Consider the following 24,725-nt stretch of genomic DNA (forward strand, 5'->3'; position numbering starts at 1 on the left):
GAAAACATTGGTGAATGTCACAAATTCTCCTAAATCACTCGTACGCACAACTTAAGAACAAATCTGTGTACGAACAGTTCTTGCATGAGGCCCATTCATCCAACATCCATCCATCCATCCAACATACATCCAACACACATTCATCCAACATCCATCCATCCAACAAACATACATTCATCCAACATCCATCCACCCAACATACATCCATGCATCCATCCAACATCCATCCATCCCTCATCCAACATCCATCCAACACACATTCATCAAACATCCATCCATCCATCCAACATACATCCATCAATCCATCCAACATACATCCATCCATCATCCATCCATCCAACACACATTCATCAAACACACATTCATCCAACATCCAAGCATTAGATAGGTTTAGACACGTCCAGGGACAGGGGGTAAATTAGTTTGGACACGTCCAGGGACAGGGGGTAAATTAGTTTNGACACGTCCAGGGACAGGGGGTAAATTAGTTTGGACACGTCCAGGGACAGGGGGTAAATTAGTTTGGACATGTCATGTGACCACATTTAACATCTAACAGAACTGTCTGTTCAGTTGTCTTTGCCCTGAACAATATGGCCGCTCTACAACCATGAAAAGTCACTTCACAGATTTTCAGATGTAACAATTCTGCAATAATTTAGTGTTTAAGGAGGATTTTTTTCTGTCCTCAGATGTTCAGGGGTTTATAAACCAGTAAAAATATATTTATAAAAATAATATTTATAAAGTCTGTCAGTTGTTCTGTTTGCTGATTACAGACAGGAAACACCAACATGTGAGGCTGACCTTGTGTCTGATGGTCGGCAGAGCATCAACCAGCTTCTGCAGACCCTCATGTCTCTTTCCCACCTACAGGAGGATCAGACGTTAATCTGGATTAAAGCTCAAACATTCACAGCCAGCATCATCATCGTCAATAATAATAATAATAATAATAATAATAATGTTGACCTTCAGGAAAACTCCAATAACAGCCAGGCCGTTGTCCTCCATCACAGCCTCCTCAAACAGACTGTAGCGGTCAGCGTTCCAGTGGACCAGGTGGAGCTGAGGACAAACACTTTAGTTCAGGACCAAACTTTAAAAACATTTAACTAAGATCTTTTCATAAAACCATCACAAAGACACAGTCGATGCTTTAAATCCTGATAAAAACATTAATGAGCATCAATGATCTAAATGTGAATAAAACAAACACCAGTGCTGCTGGAAACAAGACTAACTGTGTAAATCTGCAGATAATAAACCTTCAGCTGGTTCTGTTTCTTCTTTCTGAAAATTAAATGATTAAATAAAACCTTCAAACAGATATAACTTTAGTTTTCTTTATAAATTACAACATTTCAATGATCCGTGGAGGAAACTCATCGTTCTGAGCAGCAGGCTGTGAAACATGACTAAACTGTTTTCTGCTGTAAATAAAAAGCTTCAAAACATGAATTCTAACTTATTTTAGTTATAAAACAAAAAAGGAAACAAACTATATTTATCATTGTGTCTCTTAAAGCTCATATTTTCAGAGGTTATTCCTGAGGGGCTGATAAAACATGAATAACTTTAGTTTCTGGTGGGATCCAGCTGGAAATGGTTGTTTATTTGTATTTGTGTATTTTTATTTGTCCAGGACTGTGCATGTGTTGGTGTGTGTGCACGTGTTTGTGCACGTGTTGGTGCGTGCACGTGCGCTGACACTGTACCTCTGCAGGAAACAGCCGTCGGTCCACGGTGTGCTCGGACCCCCAGTCGTTGGTCTCGCCCCAGTGGAAGTGGAACTGACAGAGTCTGAACGTGTCCTGCAGGGGGCCTCCTTTCAGCGCTGAAACAAACAAACAAACAAACAAACAAACACAAGCTTTAACCACTACCTCTACGTTCAATGAAGGACAACAGAGATCCTCCAAAGAAATCAGCTTTTTGTTCTGCTGCTGAGGATCAGGTGGTTCAACTGCAAACATCCAGGAAATAAAAAGGGGCGGAGCTACCTTCCTGTTCTGTTTCATGTTTTTATGATGATCATAAACGACTCGTCACAGGAAGTTAAACATTAGAAACAAATCCTTGTTAAAATATACAGCTCAACATGCTTTTCTGTCTGAGTGTGTGTCTGTTAGCAAAATATCTCATGAACCACTAGATAGGTAGCTTAAAGCTAAAACAAACACAATTGATACATTAATGCTACAACCGTAGCACAAATGTTATAAGGGAAGAATAGCAAACAATTAGCGAACATTAGCTTAAATTAACACAAAAGCTAAAAAGCTATTAGCAAACAGTAGCCAAAACCTAAATTTAGCATAATAGCAACAAGCTAAGATTAGCAAAAAAAGTGGCTAAAATTTAAAATTAGCACAAATGCTATAAAGGAAGAATAGCAAACAATTAGCAAACAGTAGCTAAATGCTAAAATTAGCACAACAGCTACGAGGCATTAGCAAACAAGTTGCTAAAATTTAAAATTAGCACTAATGCTATAAAAAGAATAGCAAATAATTAGTGAACAGTAGCCAAAACCTAAATTTAACATAATAGCTACAAGCTAAGATTAGCAAAAAAGTGTCTAAAACTTCAATTTAACAATACAGTAGATAAAAACTAAACCCAGCAACACTTAGCTAAAAGCATCTTTTAGCTTTTAAGTGTTGCTGGGTTTTAGTATCTTTTATTTAAAAGCAGAAAAGCTGAAGAATATACATGTTATAAAAACAACAGCTATAACACCTGCTGAATGAGCTGAACATTTTGACTTTGAGGGTAAAACAGCTGAACGTTAACACAAGTAGTTATACTCTTATAGAAAAAGCTACAAATAAATACTACATATTTTTACCACAAACATGTGTTTTAGTACAGCCTGTTGGTTTTACTAAAACCAGCAATTCAAAGGGAAGTGAAATGTTGACGAGGTCAGCAGAAACGCTGCGGTCACATGACCGTCATCAAATCCACGTGGCGCACTGAGCGTACGACTGATGACTGGACTTCCCTACACATGGGGGGGGGGGGCTCCATAAGGGAGCAGCAGGGCAGGAGATAATCCTCTTATGTAGACCAAAACATGCATTCCTGCTGCTGAAGGAACGGCTTCAGAACCCTCCAGACTGACCGTTTCAGAAACATGACCTCAGAAGAACAAATCATTTCTGTGAGCGATGGCTTCCAGATGTGCAGAAATAAACTCACTGTTCTTGTCCGTCGTGTCGTCGTACTCCACCAGGAAGGAGTACCCGTTGTTCCAGATCTGTTGGCAGGTCTTGGGGTCGTAGGTGGTCTTCAGAGGCTTCAGCTCCGTGTCGAGGACGCTCTTCCTCACGACGATGTCTATGGGGGACTGACGGTCCCCTCCCGGCACGGCGAGGGGTCCCTGCCACATGGGGTGCACTGGAGACCAGGAGTAAAAACCAAGAGTCAGATTTTAAACAAACATTCAGAGCGAACAGAGCGCTGACACCTACAGTTCATGAGGCGCTCTGCTCCCTGAGCGCTCAAACGATCCATTCAGACGGAGAAACAACTCTACGGTCCTGAACGTCTCTGCTCAGCTCTCAGACAGGACCGAGTGAAAAAATGAGTGAATGTGTTTCCTTCTGCTTTTCTCTTAAAGGAAGTGACTGAAGCAGAGTGAAGTGGGCCGGCGGTACAGAGACTGAATGTCCTGGCACACCCCCAGCTCTCCTCCACAGAACGAGAAACGGACCGGGACCGCCAGCTGGCGTCAGCGGTTCTGAGGTCCTCAGGTTCCAGAGGAGCTGTGCTCCCAAAAACACGCTTACTTCTAAAACACAAAAAATAATTAAAAAATAAAATAAAAAACTTTCTCAAAATGGAAAAAGAAGCTTAAAAGTTTTCTCGTCTGGATTAAAAATAAAGTTTTATGTTTTCTCTTCTCATTCATCCAGCAGGAAGTTCTGCTGAGTCCAGTCGAACAGGTCCGACTGGGAAATGACCTTCATCTTCATCAGATTTCAGCTCCTCCTGGGGGAGCGGACCACCTGACTGAACCGTTGTTCGCTCAAACAAAAACAGCTCACAAAAAAAAAAAAAACTGCAAGCTTCTCCTGACTCATTTAAACCAGATTATAACAAAACATTTAGGTTGTTACAGATGTGAATGAAAAAAATAAAATAAAATAAAAAAAGCAGCAGCTCTGCTCCTCTCAGAAAATAAGGACTTTAAAAAAAAGCAAGCAAAGCCTTTTTTTTATCTTCCAGAGGAAACAAAAAGTCAAACGTCCTGTAAAAACGTAACAGGACAAAGTGAACCTGAAGGGTTTTCTCCCTGATCTGAGGCTTACAGGCAGGATGAGGTCATCAGGGTCAGGATTTAAAAGCCCACAGAAATGAGATGAGTGGATCACCTGCCACCTTTCAAACTAACATCACCACGTGTTAAATGATGCTGCTGAAGTGTTTGGATTAAACCCTGAAAACATTATGAAGGACTCTCAGCTACTACCACCCAGTATCTGCTAAATTCACCGAGGTTCAGACATTTTCCATCAGCTGTGAGGACCAGCTTAGATCGAGCTGATTTCTGGGAGTTTTGTTGAAATCGGTCCTGTGCTTTAAAATATATTTAGCAGTTAATGTTAGCTCAACATCTATAAAACTGACCGAGTTAGTCATTGTTGTGTTTGATAATGTTGCTTTGTTGTGGCGGCCATCTTGAACTGAACTGAGTTAATCAGCTGAGTATCCGGTGATTAACCGTGTTTCCATCAAGGCTTTTTGATGCGCATTTAGAAGTGTCGCATTAAAAATGCAAAAAAAGTCAGATGGAAAGAGCAAAATTTGAAAAAAAAATCCTCAATTCACTAAAAGTTTTTACGCTCGCTTGAGGTGGTTTTTGGATGATTCGCAAAGTAGATAACGCGCAAAACGGGAGATAGAAACACGTTTGCCGAATAAATTCTGACGTAGCGCATATTTACCTCACGTGACGTTCAGCTGTTTCCGCTTTTCTGCCTCGTCCCGGATGTTATCATAAATGCGCGAAAACATTGCGTTTATTTCCCTACATCTCCTGGCAGCGTTAGACATAGCCTGTACTAGCTGAATAGATAGAATAATTACAACTTTCCCAATAGCAAGGCATTCACGAAAAAAATTGCTCCATTGTCCGAGATGATTAGCCTCTGCTAGTTAGTAATTTTCACTTCCTGTTTACTACCGAAATTTTGTCGCCGTAGTCTGATGTAATCACTCGTCACGTAGCCTCGTCTGACAAAATCACGCGTCGCGTAGCCTCGTCTGACGAAATCACGCGTCGCGTAGCCTCGTCTGACGAAATCACGCGTCGCGTAGCCTCGTCTGACATAATCACGCGTCGCGTAGCCTCGTCTGACATAATCACGCGTCGCGTAGCCTCATCTGACGTAATCACGCGTCGCGTAGCCTCGTCTGACGTAATCACGCGTCGCGTAGCCTCGTCTGACGTAATCACGCGTCGCGTAGCCTCGTTTGACGTAATCACGCGTCGCGTAGCCTCGTCTGAAGTAATCACGCGTCGCGTAGCCTCGTCTGACGTAATCACGCGTCGCGTAGCCTCGTCTGACGTAATCACGCGTCGCGTAGCCTCGTCTGACGTAATCACGCGTTGCGTAGCCTCGTCTGACGTAATCACGCGTTGCGTAGCCTCATTTATTCGCATCAAACAGTGTGGGTCGGCTGTTGTAGAGTGGTTAGGGGAGTTGTCCTGGAACCAGAAGGTCGCCGGTTCGATCCCTGTCCAGTTGACCCAGTTGTTGTGTCCTTGGGCAAGACATCTTACCCGTCTTGCCTACTGATGGTGGTCAGAGGGTCCGGTGGCGCCTGTGTATGGCAGCCTCGCTTCTGTCAGTGTGCCCCAGAGCAGCTGTGGCTACAGTGTAGCTTACCATCATCAGTGTGTGCATGGGTGAATGTCTGTAGTGTGAAGAGCTTTGAGTGTCCTGGATGGATAGAAAGGCGCCATATAAGTACAGTCCATTTACCAAGAAGGAAACTAGATGGAAACAGTCTAGATTCAAATTTTTATTTTTTTATTTTTTTGCGAATTTTGAAAAGTTCAATAAAAATTCACTACAACTGGATGGAAACACGATTATTGTTGTCTGACAGTTTCATTAAACCCTGCTCCTTGATTTATGGGATATTTAACAGTATGGTAATGAACAGAACCACGAGCACAAACACCTTCGGCTGAGGGTAATAAATAGCTAATTAAAAGATAAATGAATGAATGTATTGAAAAGTTATTAGTCTTTAGAGCAGGACTGGTCAATTGGTGACCAAAGTCCGGCCCGCCAATTGGTTCATTCACCTCTTAAACCCAAACACACAGTTTCTACTTTAATTACTCTGTTATTTTAGCTAAACACAGACATGTGTAATATCTAAAGAAACGTAAGAAAAAAAAACATTTATATAAACACTCAAGACAGTTAAAACTACAAGCAGTTGAAGATAAAACTATGAAAGTGAAAATATAATTGGTTTAAAAATTTGGCAAGTCAGATGTCAAAATAAAATTTGTGTCAAATAGAAGGCAGAATGTGTTCTTTTTCTTTTTGATAATGTGTAATTATCACTACTTTTATAGGGTTTTGTATGTTGTATTCATGATTAAATGCTCAAAATAAACTATTTCAAAAGGTAACAGCTCTTTGTAATACTTGGTTTATTTACATAATGACTTAAACTGCTGGATGTTCAGCCCCTCAGCTGTTGGCCTGCAGTAACTGCCCCCCCCCCCCCCCCCCCCCCCGGAGAAATTTAATTGAATAGCCCGGCTTTAGAGCAATAACTAAACCCTACCTGATAGACTGAGCTGAGGGAATAGAGTGCACACGTCATCTAAAAAAAGACGTGTTGAAACAGGAGCAAACCTCTCATGTCTCCATGTCTCTGGGTTATTTGTGGAGAATAAAATGACTAAATAATCTCAGATTACAGCTTAAACAGCCTTAAAATCCTCTGGTTTGCTTTGGTAAGCTCGTGACACTTGTTAAACTTTAACTTTAATGATTTTGGCCGCAGCTTAGCAGGACTTTAGTTGCATCAACGCGTTGTGTTTGTTCTCTGTGGGTTTAGTAATAAAAGCTGGGTGTTGAACAGTTGGATGAGAGACTTGTTCGACCTGCTCAGGTGTGTGACAGCAGGAACATTTATGACGTGTTGGATCGACTCAGAACACGTGAAGCTGAACATCTGATCTGCAGTTTCTGGTCCAGAACATGTTCTGGTGCAGGAGCTACACACACAGCTACACACACAGCTACACACACAGCAAAGATAAAAACAGAAGAGATGAGGCAATAAAAGCTTATATTTGTGAGTTTTAATGTTGTAAAATAGAGCAATAGGTAAAGGGCTTTAGCAGCATCGTGCATGGAGATGATCCATCTGGAGAATCACGTGACTGAACGGTCCTGTCCATGAAAAATTAAAATAAAAACCGTATCGGTACTCACTCTTGCTGGAGCACGCCGTGAGGTTGCATCTCCTGACGGGCGTTACCCGGTGGCTCCCGACGAGCTGCCGGTGAAGCTGGGCCACCAGCGGCCGGACCACCGCCGCGGAGAGAGCCACCATCTTCAGCGGGACTGAAACCGGAGCTGCCGGGTCACAACGAGCCGCTCCGCTGAGCAGGACGGCGGGGCTAGCTTCCAACCGGACTCCGAGCTGAAGTTAGCTAACTGTTCCGAACAGCGCAGCATCCGGACGCTTTTTGTTCAGCCTCGCGCCCTCCTGTTCGTCTGGAGGCGGGGAAACACGTCCAACATGTCCCCGTAAAGACAAACAACCACTTCACCTGGAGCTCTTACGTAAAACCTGCTTCCTTTAACCCCTTTTTAACCAAAAACCAGCCCTCCCAACGGGTCTGTGGAACAGCCGCGGGGCCCGGAGGGGGGATGGGGCGGGGCTTGTTATTTCCACCAATCAGAGCGCTTCTTTGAGGGGCGTTATCAACAACATGACAACAGACAGGAACAAAACAGTGGAGCTGATGGAACTCCAGTGGAATGATAAACACAAGAAGACAACAACACAACACAACAACACAACAACACAACACAAGAAGAAGCTCAGAACAAGTGACAACAAAACTCCTGTCCTGTGAAAATGCACCATGAATGCTTATTGCTGAAAAAAACCACGTTAATAAGTTTAATTTTAACAACTAACATTGTCTGAAAGTATGAAAAGATAAATAAATAAATATCAGTAGAAAAAATAGCGAAAACATGCTAAAACAGCAGAAACATGATGGATTTAGCCGACAGATAGTAAAAAGAGTGAAGAAGCTGACATCAGCAGAAAAAAATAAGCACAAAACAGTTGTAATTTGTAATACAAAAGCTCAAAAAGCTAAAACAGCACAGAGCATATATGCTGGCATAAATATTGATGAGGATTATTGTTGTTTTAAGGGTTAATTTTTTTTATTTAATTTTTTCTTTTAAAAAAGTGGCAGATATTTTAGGATTTTTTCTTCTTTCTGCTGCCTTGCATTTTATTTTTGATATTGTCTTTATTGTATGTAAAATTTGTATGTTTTTAATAGAAAATTGTTATTTATGTTTACTGTAAATTGAAGAATATTTTCTTTGAATTTGTTTGTAAAAAAGGGGCAGAGATTATATGATTCTTTCTTCTGCTACCTTTCATTTAATTTAATTTGTGTTTTTGTTGTATGTTGAATTTGTGTTGTTTTTAAATGAATAAACTTTAAACTAAACTAAACTAAATATGCTGATGTATAAGCAGTAAGAAGCTGAAATCATAAAAAATAAAGTTAATAGAAAAAGGCTTAAATTATCTGAAATCAACTAAAAGGTAGCTTAAAATGCAAAAAAACCCAGCTTAAATTAGCAGAAAAAATAAAAAATAGAAACTTGCAGAATAATAAAGAAAGGAGCAGAAAGATAGCTGAAACTGCAGAAAAAAGCTAAAATTTAAAACTTAATCATGGTTGAAATTAGCATAAAGAAGCAGAACAAAAGTTAAAATGAGCAGTAAAGATTTATGAGCATTTTAAAGAGTTTTAAGGTTAAAACAGTTCTTTTAGTTTTAATGAGAAAAAAAGTGGACAAAAAAGCTAAGTAGCTAAAAAAGTACAAGTTGCTGAAAAACCAATCACAGCATTCATTTAGTTTAAACATGGCAGAAACAAACAGTAATACTACTTTAAATAAAAATAAATCCCACTGTTGGAACAATGGAAGTGCTTTAAACTCATGAAACAGATAATTTAATCAACCCTGAAGTGATGTTTTGTCTAAAACTTATCAGTATTGAGGTTTTATCAACATGTCAGAGCTCAGAGTGGAGAGGTCAAGGCTAGGCTAGGCTAGGCTAACAGAAAACTCGTAAACATCTGTCCAGAGGTTCGTGTTTTTAGAGAAGAGGTTTTCTGCTGTGGCCTCTACAAACAAACCTCACTTGTGTCATTTATTTTTCTAGCTGTCCTGGTTTGACCTTTGACCTACTAAACATCCAAAGAACTTTGTCCCAAAGGTTGTTTAAACAAACACATCATGCGCCAAAAACTGGGTTTAACATGTTTTGAAATCTTAATGTTTTTAACATGTTTTTATGAATTTGTTTAGTTTCTGAGCACTCACATATTTACTGACCTGAAAGAATAAAAATCTGACTTTTTGATTTGACCGAAGCACATTGTCAAAGCTCGTTTGTAAAAAACTCGTTGCGTCACAAATATGTCACAACTCAGATAAAGAGTTGTGTTTTTGTTTACAAAAAGTTCAAGGTTGTTGGTTTAATGCAGTATTTCCCAAAGTTGGGGTCGGGACCCAAAGTGGGGTCCTGAAAAGATTTTCTGAATTAATTACATTTTTGCCTTATTTGTTACAAAGGAGTGAGGTTAGTGTATTTAAAATGGATAAATGTAGTATAAAAAATATTGTTACTATGCCCATGTTTAGTTGACCTGATACAAATGTTTATCATCCAAAAATAGTTGTGGGCACAGGTCTCTGCTGCTGTTATTTTGTGGGTCAAAAGCTGAAAAGTTTGGGAACCACTGCACTTTGGTTCCCAAAGTTGGGCTTGGGACCCAATTATGGGTCATGAAGCACCTTGGATAATCTCCAGAAATCAATTTAAAGGTTAATTAAATAATTGCTGATGTAATATTTTCCCTATAACTATTACAAAAACACAAAATAAGTATAAATAAGTATTTATATTTGTGTACAAGCTGTTTAGATTGTCAAAAAGCCTGTGTTTTTAGGTTTATTAACGAAGTTCATGTACTCAGACCAGTAATATTTGGAGTCACAAGTTTTTGCCGTGAATATTTTGTGGGTCAGAAGACAAAAAGTTTGGGAACCACTGGTTTAATGAGCTGTAAGGAGATGATTAAAGGTAAACAAGGTTTGGCTCTGTTAACAATTGGTTTGATGAGGTGAAAAGTCTTCGTGTGTAAACATATCGTTCTTTTAAAAATCCTTTGTGTTTGTTGTGAGAGGATGGCTCTGGTTCAGGTTTTTGAACATTGTGTTCTGTTGTGTGAACCACGCCCTGTTCATGCTTTAATAACGTTTGTGTGTTTATACGACCAACATGAGGAGCTGCAGCTGCACACCAGTCAAAACCAGTAAAGATGTTGAAGAGTTGAGCTCCTGAGGAAATGATAAAATTCCTCAGTTGTTTACAGTTTTGTGACGTTTGGAGATTAAAAAAAAAAAAAAAAACGGATCAGGACAGAGTGAAGAGAACAAAATAAATCCTCTGAATTGGCTGCATTTATTGTCTTCATGAAATTGGTCCAAAAGTTTTGCACAAACTTTCAAGTTGGATGAAAACAAAAACAAAAACAAAAAATAAACAGAAAACGATGAAAACCACAGATTGGAGAATAACTGCCACACTGTGCTTCTGGTATTGAAGTCCAACCCCTCCCTGATGTTGGACCGAACCATCTGGGTCCGTTTTTAACAAACGTTCCTCTTTGTTCTCGTTGAAACATGTTACGAAGCGAACAGAACGTGTTGTGGCTCCACACAGTAACAAACGTTCTGATCTTCAGAGAGACAGGCTACAGATTAGAGAAATAAAACTCGCCAATCATGGAGAAGAGGTAGAAAATAAAACCTCTTGGCAAAAACCATCTCCACCTGCTGCTCCGTGCAGAACTGGACCGACCAGTACCGGTTCTTACAGGCAGAACCCAGAACTACAAAGCTCTGTCGGTTCACCTCCTCTACAAATGTTTTCTTTTTTTTTTTTTACAAAAAGAAAAAACTTCACAAAACACTCACTAGTGTAGCATGAAAATACAGTACATTTATAAAAAAATATAACAAAAAAAGCTCTTTTTAACCATCAAGAAGCATTTGAGGAACTTAAACGACTTCAGATAAAAAGTGAACAGCACTTTTTAAAAAACGTCTAGAATGCAGACTATTTACAGCGCCGTGTATCATCAGAACATGAGCGTGAAAACAGAAAAACAGAAAAGAAAACAGAGAAAAGTGAAGAAAGATGAACCGCGGAGGGAAATGTTCTTCATTAAACACTTGTTTTATTTCATCCTACTGTCTGTCTGGAGTCAAAGAACAAGAATTTATATAAAAATAAGTCCATCAGACGGACCGAGCTGGCCTTTTAGTCCAGAGCGATGATATCATCGTCATCAGCTGCTCCTGATTGGTCCGTGCGCGGGCGCTTCATGGAGGACTCGCCGGTCTCTGAGTCCGGATGCTTCCTCTTGGTGCCGGTGGTTGCTGTGGAGCTGGATGATGCAACTTCCTCCTCATCAGACTCCACAATCATGACGTCATCGTCCTCCGCTGCAGCTGAGGCGGAACAAAAATATTGTTTCATTTCACAAACATTTGTTTTTAACCTCTTCAGCCCCAAGAGGTGTTCTTGATGTTTTTGCTCGAAATCCCATGAAGAAACGTAACTGAGTATCTCAGCTTTTACTAACTCTACTTAAATATTCTTGGTATCAAAATAAAGCAACACTTCGGAGATTTTATTAAGTATAAATATTAAAACAGCTGTTATTGTGTTAGAGATATTGAGAATTGAACATATTTTAAAATAATTTGATTTGATTTATTGATTTAACAGGAAAAGATGATTAAAAATCAAGCCTGACTCAGCATAATTGCTGTTTTACAGCAGGTTCCTGTTCTGCAGCACATAAAACACTCAGAATTACAGCATCACAATCACATCATTATACACCATAGACACAAAGACAAACAAGCATACCAAATTTAAAAAAGGCAGCATTTGCAAAATAGGATGTCTAAATATGAGCACAACAAAAAGTGTCCAGCAGATGGCAGACGAGATTCTTCTTAAAGGGCTGTAGTTTTGAAATGGACTTTATGTTTTGAGGAATGTCATTCCATGCTTTAGTATAAACATAGAAGAAAGACCTCTGGCCGTAACAGTTTTTAAAAGTTAGTAATGTCAGTTGTCCTTTTGTAACAGATCTAGTTGAATGACCACTTCCAGAATTTGATTTGGGCAACAATGCACAGAGAGTTCCATAATTGGCACCTTGGAAGATCTGAAAATATAAATTAATACCACTATACAAAACATKATTCTGAAAAGTCAAGGCATCAGACAATGAAAGAACTGTACAGTGATGAGTCCAACCAGGAAGTGTTTTATGAATTCTGTAGGCCCTGTTGTAGAGCCTAACTATGGGTTCTAAGATTTCATTTGTTGTAAGAGACCAAACAGGTAAACAGGACGACATGGTTGACAGTATAATGGCATGAAGATAGATATTTGAAACAGAAGATGTCAGATTGGATCTAATTTTTGAATAAACGTATAATTTCTGTTTCAACTTAGTGGTTAAGTCTTGTACATGATCACGATAAGTCAAATGAGAATCCAAAGTAATTCCAAGATATTTGTAGGTAGTGACAATATCAAGGGGTTTGTTTAAAAAAATGAGTTGATTTGTTATATTGAAATGTCTCCTGGGTGAGGAAAAATACATGCACACAGTTTTTTTAACATTAATTGACAAAAGATTATCTTGAAGCCAACCATGAAATGTCTGAAGATCCGCTTGTAACTGACTATTAATAGATTCAATATTGAAATCAGACAAAAAAAGAACAGTATCATCAGCATACATTAAAATATTTGAATACTTTAATATTTTTGGAAGGTCATTTATGTATAATAGGAAAAGCAATAGGCCCAGTATGCTACCCTGTGGAACTCCCACAGAACAGGGCAGAGACCCAGACACAGAGCTTCCGTTTCACAACCTGACACCTATCAGTCAAATAAGAGGAAAACATTTGTATTGCAGATGATGAAAGTTGAAAAGAAATCAACTTTTGTAAGAGAGTATAATGATCAACTGTGTCAAACGCTTTACGGAAATCAATATATACAGCACCAGTTACTGGACCTTTGTTCAAAGCAGCACGTATTTGTTCAGTGAATAAAATTAATGCAGACATGGTTGACCTTGACGTGCGGAAACCATGTTGGCTATTGCTTAGCATATTATTAGCATCTAGATGCTGAAGTAGTTGATTAAATAATGTTTTTTCAAGTAACTTAGAAAAAATAGGAAGAACAGAAATTGGCCGATAGTCTGATAATTTCCCTCCCGTCTGAATAATTTTTGCATTAGACAGTATATAACCCATTTAAAACCATAATGAATCAGGCTAAAACTCTTGGAAACCATGAACCCACTTGTGAACATCACCTGTGCAAAGATTCATGCTGCTAAAATTAACTGGAGCAAAGTTACAGAGGTTTTAGTAAAGAAATTATTAGTATTTTTTATCATTCTGCACAGGACAGACCATGCCTGCCTGTCATTTGAACTGTTTGGTGAATATAAAAAGTTTCCATGAGCTTGTAGATAAGATTCTTAGGTTTCTATTGATATCCAACATGTCCAGGTTCAACTTAGAGATCTTAGGTTAACAGAAGTTAAAAGAAATAGAAAACAGGAAATGCTGTTTTGCCCCCGGTACCAGGGCCATGGGAGGTTAACTTTGAAGTTATTTGGGTTTACCGGAGCGGTGAAGCCCACCTTTAGAAGACGTGGACGGCTGGGCGGAGTCTTTGTTGCCGTTGGTGATGTTGTTCACTTCTTCCTGGTTACTCTGAGGGGGCGGAGCCTTGTCCGGAGCCTCGCCCACCACCTCAAACTCCACGTCCCGCTCGAGCTCCTCTCTGCGGGACAGAGAGACACGAAGCCTTAGGATCATACAGAGCGTGGTGATGATGTCATGGCGTGACCTGAGGAACAGACGTGTGCAGGACGTTGATGAGGAGCGTGTAGTCTTGGAGGAAGTCGTCAGACTGGAGACGGCTGCCGTTACGGATCCCAAAGTCAGACAGGAATTTGGAGTTGTTGGCTGGGAAGAAATAAAAAGGTGCAGAGTGGAAAAGTGAGGACAACAGTAAACAAACAAACAAAACGAAGAGTTTCTCTTTTTTACCCTCCGTCTCTCCTTCTTCTGACGAGATGAGGATGGTTCCTTTGCCGTCCTCGATCTGCACGTCTGGAGCGACCATCCCAAACTTCTCCTTCAGGATCTGAAACCAGAGGAACCAGAGTGTTCTTCTGTGACTCCAGCAGGATTTAAAGGGTTAACTCCAGAACCGACGCAGCGTTCTGCTCCGGTTCTCCTTACCCGGTCCTGCAGGCAGAGAACCGTGGTTTTCTGGACGTTTAGTTTGACGGTGACTTCAGGCCTGCTGGCACAAACGTAGCAGCCGGAGCTGGGCGGGTCCAGGATGCACGGCACCAGCAGCTTCTTCCTGAGGTTTGGACACTTGTTCAGGAAGATCTGCAGGAGAACATGACACCTGGTACAGTCCTTGATTTGTGTGAAAAGCTGACATGGAAACCTCACATCGGTTACTTAGGAATAAAAAAATAGTAAATCTATTGCAGTATTGTATAAAGTGAAGGAGTTATTCAATGATAAAGCTCTGTTTATGTTATATAATACAATAATTGTTTCATACTTCATCTTTTGAAGTCTGGGTGAAAGCATGTAAAACAATTACAAATCCTTTTTTTATTTTACAGAAAACATTACAGTCACCATCAAATATATTATTTTATCAACTGAAAATATTGTAATAAAATGAGTTGGTTGATTATATTTTACAGGCTCATAAAACAGTTATCTTTAAATTCTGTTAAAAGAGAGAGAGTTGTTATTATCTCAACAGGACAGTGATGTTTGTAAAAACTAAATTTAGAAGCAGTTTGAAGGAGCGGTGTTCTTGAATCCAAGGACAAAGATTATGGAATAATCTGGAGATTGATGTCAGATTAAAGTTTGTTACAGAAATATAAAACAATAAACGGGGTAATGTGGATCTGTAGAACTGTTGCTCGAGGAGTTGAAGTTTTTATTTGTAGATTATTTATTGTTTGAATTTATTTTTTGGGAAAAAGGTGCAGATAATATTTATTCTTCTTTCTGCTGATTTTTATTTGTATTTTTTTAATGTTTATAGGTTTTTAAATTTTTTTTTAATAAAGTAATAAACTAAATTAAAACTTAACGTCAAAGAAAAGCAGCCAAACAGAAAGAACAGCTGAGAGAGAAGAAGGGAAATGTAGAAAAGACAAACAAAAATATGAATAAGACGGTGAAGAAACATGAACCTGATCTGGTTTCTGGGCAGAATTTGGTTGATCTTGTCCAAAAAAAACCTAATATTTCACACTTTGTTATGATGACAGACTGATCCAGCCGTCTACAGCGACTGATTATTTAGATTAAAGTTTATTTAAACTCCTGGATCATTCTGTTCTCAACCATACATCAGATTTACACATTATTTTATAAACGCTTCACAATTATTCACTACTGATCAGTTTTTCTTCTGTACGTTTTTCAGCATTTAACTCGTTCCACAACTTTTCTACTATTTCAACAATTCACACATCAAAAGGTTCAGCTGATTTAGGACATTCCAGCTATGACTTTTAGTATTTCAGCTAATTATTACTTTTTCAGACACTTTTTCTCATTGAAAATGGAGTTCTTTCAACAACCTTAAAATTCTTCTAAATGTTTCTGAATCTTTACAGAACCTCACATATTTTCTTCTGGTTTTGCCCTTTTTAAGCTCCTTGTGCCAATTTTAGCTACTTTTTTTTGCTAATGTTAGCTTTTTTCTGCCATTTCAGCTAAACCTCTGCACCTCTCTGCTATTTATGGTTCTTGCAGTTGCTTTCTGCTAAATTCAGCTATTTTAACGTTTAGCTTTAAGCTTTTTTCTGCAATATTCAGCTATATTTTTGCTCCTTTTTTATTGTTTTTGGCTTTTATTGCTTCTTTCATCTTTTCATCTTGAAATTGCAATAAAATTTTGTCATAAAATATTTTCAGATCATACTCGGCAGCTTTCAGCTCAAGTTTTGCAGGAAGAAGTACTCACACTAGCATTTTCACAGGAAATGCTTTTCTCTAGTTGTATTTAAAATGAGCAACTGAGGAGCTAAAAACCAGACCTGAAGTCCAGATTTGTGTGAAGTTTGAAAAAAAAAAAAAAAAACACCTCAGACTTCTGACCACCGGGGGGCGCTGGACTCACCGTGCGACAGGACTCCAGCTCCCCGGAGAGGATCTTCAGCCCCTCCAACACGATGAGGCCTGCAATAACAGCGTTGGTCGTGGCGATGGCTGGGATGATGTTTCCTGCCATCGCTGGAAGAAATCATTAAATAAATAAATAAATAAATAAATAAATAAATAAATAAATAAATAAATAAACAAATCAAACTGAAGCCTGACTGACAGTTTGCTCCTAAAGGAAGTCAGATCTTCAAACCTACACTTCACATCAAAGCGGCTCTTCATGTTCATGCTGAAGATGTGCATGCGGAGGTTTGCTGCTGCCGTCACAAAGTCCATGGCAGGAGGGTCATCCTGAGACAGAGGAAGGGTTTAATAGTCAGCGTCTCCAGGAGGAACTGCAGCTGCAGAAACTGGGTTTCGGTCTACCTTGTCCCAGACGAGCTCGGCGCCCTCGTCTTTCTCCTGCAGCTGTGAGCGGAGGGTCTCCACGCTCTGCTGGAACATCTGGCAGTAACCCCAAACACCCAGAACCTTCTGGTCCTTCAAGCCTGAAGCTGGAGCCTCCTCCTGAGGACGCACTACAAGAAAGAAGTCATTATTAGTAACAGCTTTTAGGTTTTAGATCCATACTGAAGTATTTTTTCCAACTCTTAGATTTTTTTCGTCCACACATGAAAGTTTGCACCGTTATTAACTAGTTGGGTTCATTTTCTTCTAGAAGTTTACCAAAAACAACCCTGTGGTCTTCATCACCTGAGGTCTGAGCCTCCAAACAGATCAGAGGTGAGTTCTGTTTGTCCCGTCACCAGTTTCAGTGATGCTCTGGAGTTTGTCCAATAGTCTCACTATCATTATAAAAACCTCTAAAATAATAATGTTTAAAAAAAAAGATTAAGTCAAAATTATTGAGAAACTATACCGTCTGTAGTATTTAATGGAAATAAGATACAAAGATATCTGATGTTGTTGTTTTCTTTTATAATAAGAAGATTATTGAACTTTTAAGTTTGTTTACAGAAAATAAGGTTCAGATAAAAGATGATTTTCATTTGTGGCATGAATTACTTTTTTTTTTATTTTACTGTATGTAGATTGTTTTGTTTTTATGAATGAAATAAACTGAATAAACTAATTTATTTAAACTAACAGCACTTTGAGACCAGAGAACTGCAAGGTTTGTGGAACTCTTTTCAAGGGTTAAATAAATAAAATAAAATATCATAAAATAAATAAATAAATAAATAAATAAATAAAGATCTAATCTCTTCAGGGCTGGGCGTTATGACCTCAAATTCATATCAGGGTATAAGTTGAACCCCTTCACAGTAACGGTATATATCGTGGTAGAAAGTTATCATAAATAAGATAATGTCATTTTTAGAGCATTTTTGCAGAAATCTGTAATCTTAATTAAACCCAACGTTTTTTCTTTAATATCTGCCTGCCAAACAGTGAGCTTCTGCCTGCTGCTGCTCTGCGCTCATCTTCATCATCATCAGAACAGAAGCCGACTTTACATTAGCAAGATGGATTTATGACTGAACGAACGTCCACGTCTTTTTTTAATCATCTCTGTGGGAAACAATACATAAAAACAAGTTTTTTCTCTGACAACTGGGTGTGAAAAACTTCAGCTGTTAAAACTTCGCTCTGCGTGACGTGCAGCGGGGGGGGGGAATTATCCTGCGACACGACGTAACTTTTCTACAGCGGGAGGAGGAAAGTTTGAGGATTTATCCTCTCTATACGTGTTTTAAAACACTAGAATTTCTTCATTATATTTCAAACTCCTGCTCAGGTGTCTCTGCACTGCAGCCCTGTTCACACAGGTGTGATGATGTAATGACGACAGGACGGTAGAGGGTAAATTTCTACTGTAGGCCAACTTCATACGGTTTCTACTGTCTGCTGCATGTACCACACAGCCCTAGACTGCATTAGTTAAAGACAGAAACAAAAACAAAATAAACCAAAGTTTAGTTTCTTTCAGTCTAAAACCAGCTTTAAATCAGATCAAAGTTCCAACTGGACCCAACATTTCATCCTGAACAAAACCAAAAGGTTCTGAATGTTCAAACTAAGTCAAAGCAGCAGTTCTGTGATTAATTAATTAATAACATGATGCAAAGGAAGCAACCCACCTGTGCTCTCCAGCTGCTGCCAGTCCAGAGGCGTCGGGGCTTTCCTCTTCTTCCACAGCTTGTCCATGGTCAGCAGGTACATGATGTCATCTTTGAACAGCTTGAGAGGAGAGCCAATCACAGAGGAGCATGTTACTGATGAACACCAAAGCAACATTAACTAAATCAAACAGAAACGTTTAAGAAGCAGAAAACAAATAAGTACAAATAGAAACAAAAGGAAAAAAAATTGTGTAGGTCTTCTGGACGGGTTCTTCTCTAATGAAACGTTTCGTCTCTCRTCCAAGAGACTTCTTCAGTCTGAGAGTTTCAGGCAAAATTCAGGCTTTTAAGCCCTGCCTCCATGTGACTGATACTCACATCACATGGCTATCGTTGACACCTAATTAACACTTATTGTTAACAGGGGGTGGAGTGATACTGCCAATGCACTGTAGGAGGGGGACAACTGAAAACGGAGGCCTCCACCTCTGTTTAATGATGGACGGTCTTTCTTCACAAAAATGGCTTCTTTTACTCCTCTCTCAAACCAACGTTCCTCCCTATCAAGAATGAGAACATCCTCATCTCTGAAAGAGTGACCGCTGGCCTGTAAATGAGTGAAAACTGCAGAGTTCTGGCCATTAGATGTAGCTCGTCTGTGTTGGGACATTCTTTTGAACAGTGGCTGCTTTGTTTCCACGATGTATAACTGGTCGCAGTCCTCCTGGCACTTAACAGCATATACAATATTACTCTGTTTGTGTCAGGGCACCGGATCTTTGGGGTGAACCAGCCTTTGCCGTAATGTGTTTTGGGGTTTGAAAGCTAACTGGGACATCATGTTGGCAGTATCTCTCCACCCCCTGTTAACAATAGGTATTAATTAGGTCTGTCGGCCAGGGCCTGTCATGTGTGTGATTTCTCTTTCTGCCTGGCTCCTGGGTTTGTAGGGACACTGTCTGCTCTGTGGTACAGAGTCCTGATCACTCCTAACTTGTGTTCCAGTGGGTGGTGGGAGTCAAACCGCAAATATTGGTCTGTGTGGGTGGGCTTACGATACACGCCAGTTTCCAACCGTCCTCCATCCGAAACCGAGACATCGCAATCCAGGAACGCCAACCTGCCATTTTTTACATCCTCTCGTGTGAACTTAATATATTCATCCACAGAGTTGATGTGATCAGTGAAATGTTGGACTTCCTGGGCTTTAATTTTAACCCAGGTGTCGTCAACATATCTGAACAAATGGCTCAGTGGCACCCCTTATCTGAGCCATGATGAGGATGTTCTCATTCTTGATAGAGAGGAACGTTGGTTTGAGAGAGGAGTAAAGGAAGCCATTTTTGTAAAGAAAGACCGTCCATCATTAAACAGAGGTGGAGGCCTCCGTTTTCAGTTGTCCACGTCCTACAGCGCTGCCATTGGCAGTATCACTCCACCCCCTGTTAAGAATAGGTGTTAATTAGGTGTGAACGATAGCCATGTGATGTGAGTATCAGTCACATGGAGGCAGGACTCAAAAGCCTGAATCTCTCAGACTGAAGAAGTCTCTTGGAGGAGAGACGAAACGTTTCATTAGAGAAGAACCCGTCCAGAAGACCTATATAAATTTTTTTCCTTTTGATTTTTTACCTGGATTACTGAGATGCATCAGGATATAAATCGAAACATTAATGTAGTTCAGCAGCAGATCAGAAAAACAGGTGATATTTTTATAAGCAGCCAGTGAATGAAGCAGATCTGAGAGGCCGGTACCTTGTTGAAGAGTTTAACCGGATCGTATCCAGTTGATTTGGCCCATTCTTTGGTGGAAACCCGTTTGATATCTCCATCCTTCTCAGACGCCGTGGCTCGAGCCGCCGTCTCTTCAGGGTTCCCTGTTTACAGAAAACACAGAGCAGAGGTGATGGAGCGTCTCTACCTGCTTCCCTGATTGACCCGGCACACAAAGCATGACGTCAGGAGGGAAAAACGGGACGTAAACTGAGATTTATTCCATGTATGCATCATGAAACACGCTCTGCGTCCACTCACATGCAGCTTCAGGGTCCGCCGTGTCCGGGGACACTTCCTGGTCTGCGTCTTCTTCTCCAAACAGCTGGCTACAAACACAACAAACACCGTGAGGTCGACAACAGGAAGCTGCGACTTTCAGACATATCGTAGCTGTACACTGATGCTGCGTTCACACCGAACGTGATTTCAGCTTCAAAATCGCAGCCAACGCTGAAGTTGGTCGCTTGTGCACTTTGAGGTCAGACGCAGGTCAGCTCTTGAAGCGCTGCACGGCAACAGCCTCCCCGCCCCTCCCTCCTCTGTCGGGCTCTGTTTAATGTCGGACCAGGAAGTGGCTTTGTTTTATTTGCAGAGAGCAAGAGCATGTCACGTTCATCAGATAATTAATTCATAATTAATTCACCAGATAATTCAGAGACATTCTGAGTTTCATCACCCAGGAGCTGCGGGAGAGGCTCACAGCTCGCTTTCAGGAATATTTTTGTCCCGAGTCCAGTCTGATGAGCCGCTGCCACGCATTGGTGAGGATATCTCCTGTCAGGACACCGACTGCAGGCACTCATTTCAGCTAAAGAGCTCCTCTCCGTCTGTTTCAGGTTAGTGGACATCATTCAGTAAACTGTCCCGTCGGGAAATATGTCGCTACGTCACACAGTGGAGTCTCTCTGATTGGTTGATGCAGCGCGTCGAGCTGCAAAAGTTCAGATTTTCTAACTTCAGCGAGTTGCGCCTCAACGCGTCGAACGCTCAGATCGTTCAAATCGCGCTGCTCTAATCGCGCTTGAGGCGCCACAGCACTTCCCGACGCTGCTTGAAGCGCGTCCACCATAGACTTTGAATGTAAACCTGATGCTCCTGATGCTGAAATCACGTTTGGTGTGAACGCAGCATTACAGAGAGGCTAAATCAACACTTCCACACTAGTGAACGTACATTATAAAAAAAGAAGAGCCTTACTTGAAGAGGTACTTGGCCCAGACGATGCAGTGAATGGGCTCAGACGGTGTATTTCTTATCGTACAGCCTGGGAAGGTCTTCTGGGTGGGTTTGGGTTGGCACTCGTAGCATTCAGTCAGTCCCTGCAGGAAACACAGTCATCGTCCTCGTGCTGAAAAACCATCAGCTTTAAAACTAATTAATTCAATGTTTTTGTTGTATTTTTGAAAGAAAAGCACTTTTTTGATGACGGTGACTTGTCCCAGGTATCCAGCAGTGCCGCTCTCGATCAGAGGGATGTCAGCAGCCAAACACATCCTGTTCACGTGGTTCCGAGCAGCTAGGAGGGAATATTTTATTTATTTATTTCAGTCAACTGGAAACAACCTGGAGCAACAGGAATGTCTGAACGATGCAGTGATGTGAGGATACCTCTGTTATCCAGGGCGTTCATCACCAGCATGAACTTCCTGAAGAACTCCACGTTGTAATCAGGGCTGTTTGAGGAAGAAACAATAACAACTGTGGTGAAAAACACCTCCTGATAAAATCGGATTAAAAATAAAGGAAACTCACTTCATGATGCTGTCGTGGTAGGCTGTGATGTTCGCACTGGGGCAGAACAGCAGGGCGCTCTCCTTCGCCACCTGAAACCATCAGAACCAAACACACATCAATAACCTTCATATCTGGTCTTAAACACAACGAGACTAAAACCTCTGGAGCTCACATACCTGTGCTTTGGATTTACCAACATGTTTCTTCTGGAAGAGGAACTGACGGTTCAGGTTGCTCACATCGATCGTGTCCAAGTCGATCTGCAGGAATCAAAAGGAATTTAAATCAACATGTCGTTTAACATTCCTGTAGTTAAAGCAAATGCACTAAACTGCTGTTTGTTTATGTTTATTTCTCATTTGTGCCTCATTAAAGCTGCAACAATTAATTAATCATTTTTAACAGAAACTGAATTACTTTTAACCTAACGTGGTGTTTAAATAAAATAATGTTCATTTAGAGTCATTATCCTGAACTAGTGAGAACTTTTAATTCATTTTAGCTGCTTCTTATTGAAGCTGGTTGTTTGGGGGTAATGTGGTTAAAATTAAATTTAAAGCTTACTATGTGAGGAATCACAATGAATATAACAGTGTAGGATTTACCATGAAATAATGTCTTAATAAGCTGAAAACACGATAAAATCAGGAGATCTGCGGACAGTTTATCTGCGCTGGAAATAAACCATTACCGGTCAATGAGCCGCTAGCTAATTAGCAGTGATAGTGGCGCCAAATATTCTTCTTTATAACATATAAATATAATTCACACTCATGCAGCTTAAAGCCCAGGACATACAATTTTTAAATGCAGACATAAAACCAAAGTAAACATGGGGTCTTTGAAAACCCACGTCTCAGGAATCAGTCCCGAGGCCGCACAAAGACCTAGCTTAGCTAACATGCTAACCGGCTCTCCAGCACAAGTAAAAAACCAAACAAACCACTTCGATGTTCTTGAAGCCGGTGAGGACCAGGTTCTTCAGGAGCTCACAGCCGATCCCTCCTGCTCCCACCACCAGGACCTTACAGCTGGACAGAGAGTCCGCCAGCTCTTTACGGAGGGAGCCCACCAGTTGGACCATGATGATCTGAAGACAGAGAAGCTGCAGCAGCGGGAAGCTAACAGCTAGCTAGCTGCTCTTTCTTCTTCTACGGTCAGCATCGGTTTTCTTCTTCTACTGATTTTTCTTGGTGGCCACCTACTGGTGTTGTAGGGTGAAATTAAATAGTATTGGGGGAAAATACACAGCTTATTTGGAAATTGGCCAAAATTGTTAATTAATTTTAAAATTTAAACACGTATCTTATGATACAATCAAAACTAAGTGATGTTGACTTCCTTCTCCCTGTTTGGACAGTACTTTAACACCTGGACTTTATTGGGCTCTGCATGCTAATTTTAAATTATGAAGCTAAAGTGTACAAATCTAAGCATGAAAATGATTACTGTTTGGTCAGACATGTTATGGTCAATTACAACAGAAAACCTGTTCATGGTGCAAACTGACAAAAAGGCTGAGATCAGGGGCTCTTATATGGCCCATGTAAAAAGACACCGCTGGTTCAGAAATAAAAAAGGAAAAACAAGACCTCACAGACATTTAAAGTAGGCCAATGGCACAATTTAATTCTGGGCGACAATGAACAGAAAACATTACACAAAGACTTGAAAAAGATCACATAATGCACAGGTTTTAATAACATTACTATAAATACGAAAGTATTTTAAAATTGTCTCAAAGCTTGTAACCTAACCCCCTGGCAAATGTTTTACTGTACTCTATTTTACATTGTTCTTCATTTTGATTCTAATAAAAAAAATGTTAAAAATGTAAAAAAAAAAAAAAAAAGGAAAGAAAAAAAGAACAAGAACAGAAAACAATCATGGAAGTCTGTCGAATTGAAGCCACTGTCATCAGATTGCAAACCAATGATATAACAACATGTTAACACCATGTAACAGTTTACAACCAATCACAATCCACCTCATGTTACTATCAGCCAATGACAGCTCTCAGCTCAAAGAGTTAACATATCGCAACAAGAGAGTTGCGATATGTTATATGTAACAAGTCCGATGCTGGAGTCCTGACGTCTGGAACAAACAGATTAAGAGCCGACAAGTTATCATAAGATGTGAGCAGTGGACAGTGTCAAGGTGGCACAGACATAAATAATTACTCCATGACCGAAACCGTTAGGACTTGTTCAGCCTATGGTTCAGAAGGAGGCTATTTGAATTCTGGTGCTGTTTAAAACAAATAACACCAAGAAAAACAAGAACAAGAACAAGAACACCACCAAGAACATAGAGAACTACAGTAAGTGTAGAAATTTTGATCTTTACTCCATCATCCAGACTGGTTTTGTTGTTTTGATCTTCAACATGAATCCTCCAATTAGGGTTGCCTGCAGAGTAAAAACAGTGGTAAAATAGCAGATATGTTGTTGATCTCACACACACACACACACACACACACACACACACACACACACACACACACACACACACACACACA

The 24,725-nt window shown here is 40.1% G+C and overlaps 3 protein-coding genes across 4 annotated transcripts in view; all 3 read right to left on the bottom strand.

The window, feature by feature from the left end:
• ca5a (carbonic anhydrase Va) overlaps positions 1-7,903 on the bottom strand; it is a 9,849-nt gene extending 1,946 nt beyond the window's left edge. The window contains exons 1-5 of one of the 2 annotated variants that reach the window (XM_014012221.1): positions 7,473-7,903; positions 3,205-3,402; positions 1,719-1,837; positions 973-1,068; positions 808-870 (exon numbers count right to left, since the gene is read on the bottom strand). In XM_014012221.1, the coding sequence (XP_013867675.1) occupies positions 808-870; positions 973-1,068; positions 1,719-1,837; positions 3,205-3,402; positions 7,473-7,593 (597 nt within the window). In that variant the 5' untranslated portion in view covers positions 7,594-7,903. Of the gene's footprint in view, positions 1-807; positions 871-972; positions 1,069-1,718; positions 1,838-3,204; positions 3,403-3,476; positions 3,816-7,472 lie in introns of those variants that run through there. The other variant, XM_014012222.1, reaches the window with a different exon arrangement.
• A 2,848-nt stretch (positions 7,904-10,751) lies between these two features.
• uba2 (ubiquitin-like modifier activating enzyme 2) lies at positions 10,752-23,375 on the bottom strand. The gene is made up of 17 exons (XM_014012219.1): positions 23,148-23,375; positions 22,381-22,464; positions 22,223-22,293; positions 22,079-22,143; positions 21,886-21,986; positions 21,668-21,789; positions 20,729-20,796; positions 20,450-20,571; positions 18,713-18,812; positions 16,998-17,149; positions 16,829-16,922; positions 16,588-16,700; positions 14,664-14,819; positions 14,469-14,565; positions 14,279-14,384; positions 14,057-14,199; positions 10,752-11,822 (listed from the first exon to the last, which is right to left on the bottom strand). The coding sequence occupies exons 1-17, from the start codon at positions 23,286-23,288 to the stop codon at positions 11,632-11,634; spliced, it is 1,926 nt and encodes a 641-aa protein (XP_013867673.1). The 5' UTR covers positions 23,289-23,375; the 3' UTR covers positions 10,752-11,631.
• A 427-nt stretch (positions 23,376-23,802) lies between these two features.
• The window catches only part of LOC106520247 (uncharacterized), a 6,660-nt gene continuing 5,737 nt past the window's right edge, over positions 23,803-24,725 (bottom strand). Inside the window, exon 4 of the mRNA XM_014012223.1 lies at positions 23,803-24,615. Coding sequence (XP_013867677.1) covers positions 24,404-24,615 — 212 coding nt within the window. The 3' untranslated portion in view covers positions 23,803-24,403. The remainder of the gene's footprint in view (positions 24,616-24,725) is intronic.

Source organism: Austrofundulus limnaeus, unplaced genomic scaffold (assembly GCF_001266775.1).
Source record: "Austrofundulus limnaeus strain Quisiro unplaced genomic scaffold, Austrofundulus_limnaeus-1.0 Scaffold89, whole genome shotgun sequence".
In the NCBI taxonomy this organism is placed as follows: Eukaryota; Metazoa; Chordata; class Actinopteri; order Cyprinodontiformes; family Rivulidae; genus Austrofundulus; species Austrofundulus limnaeus.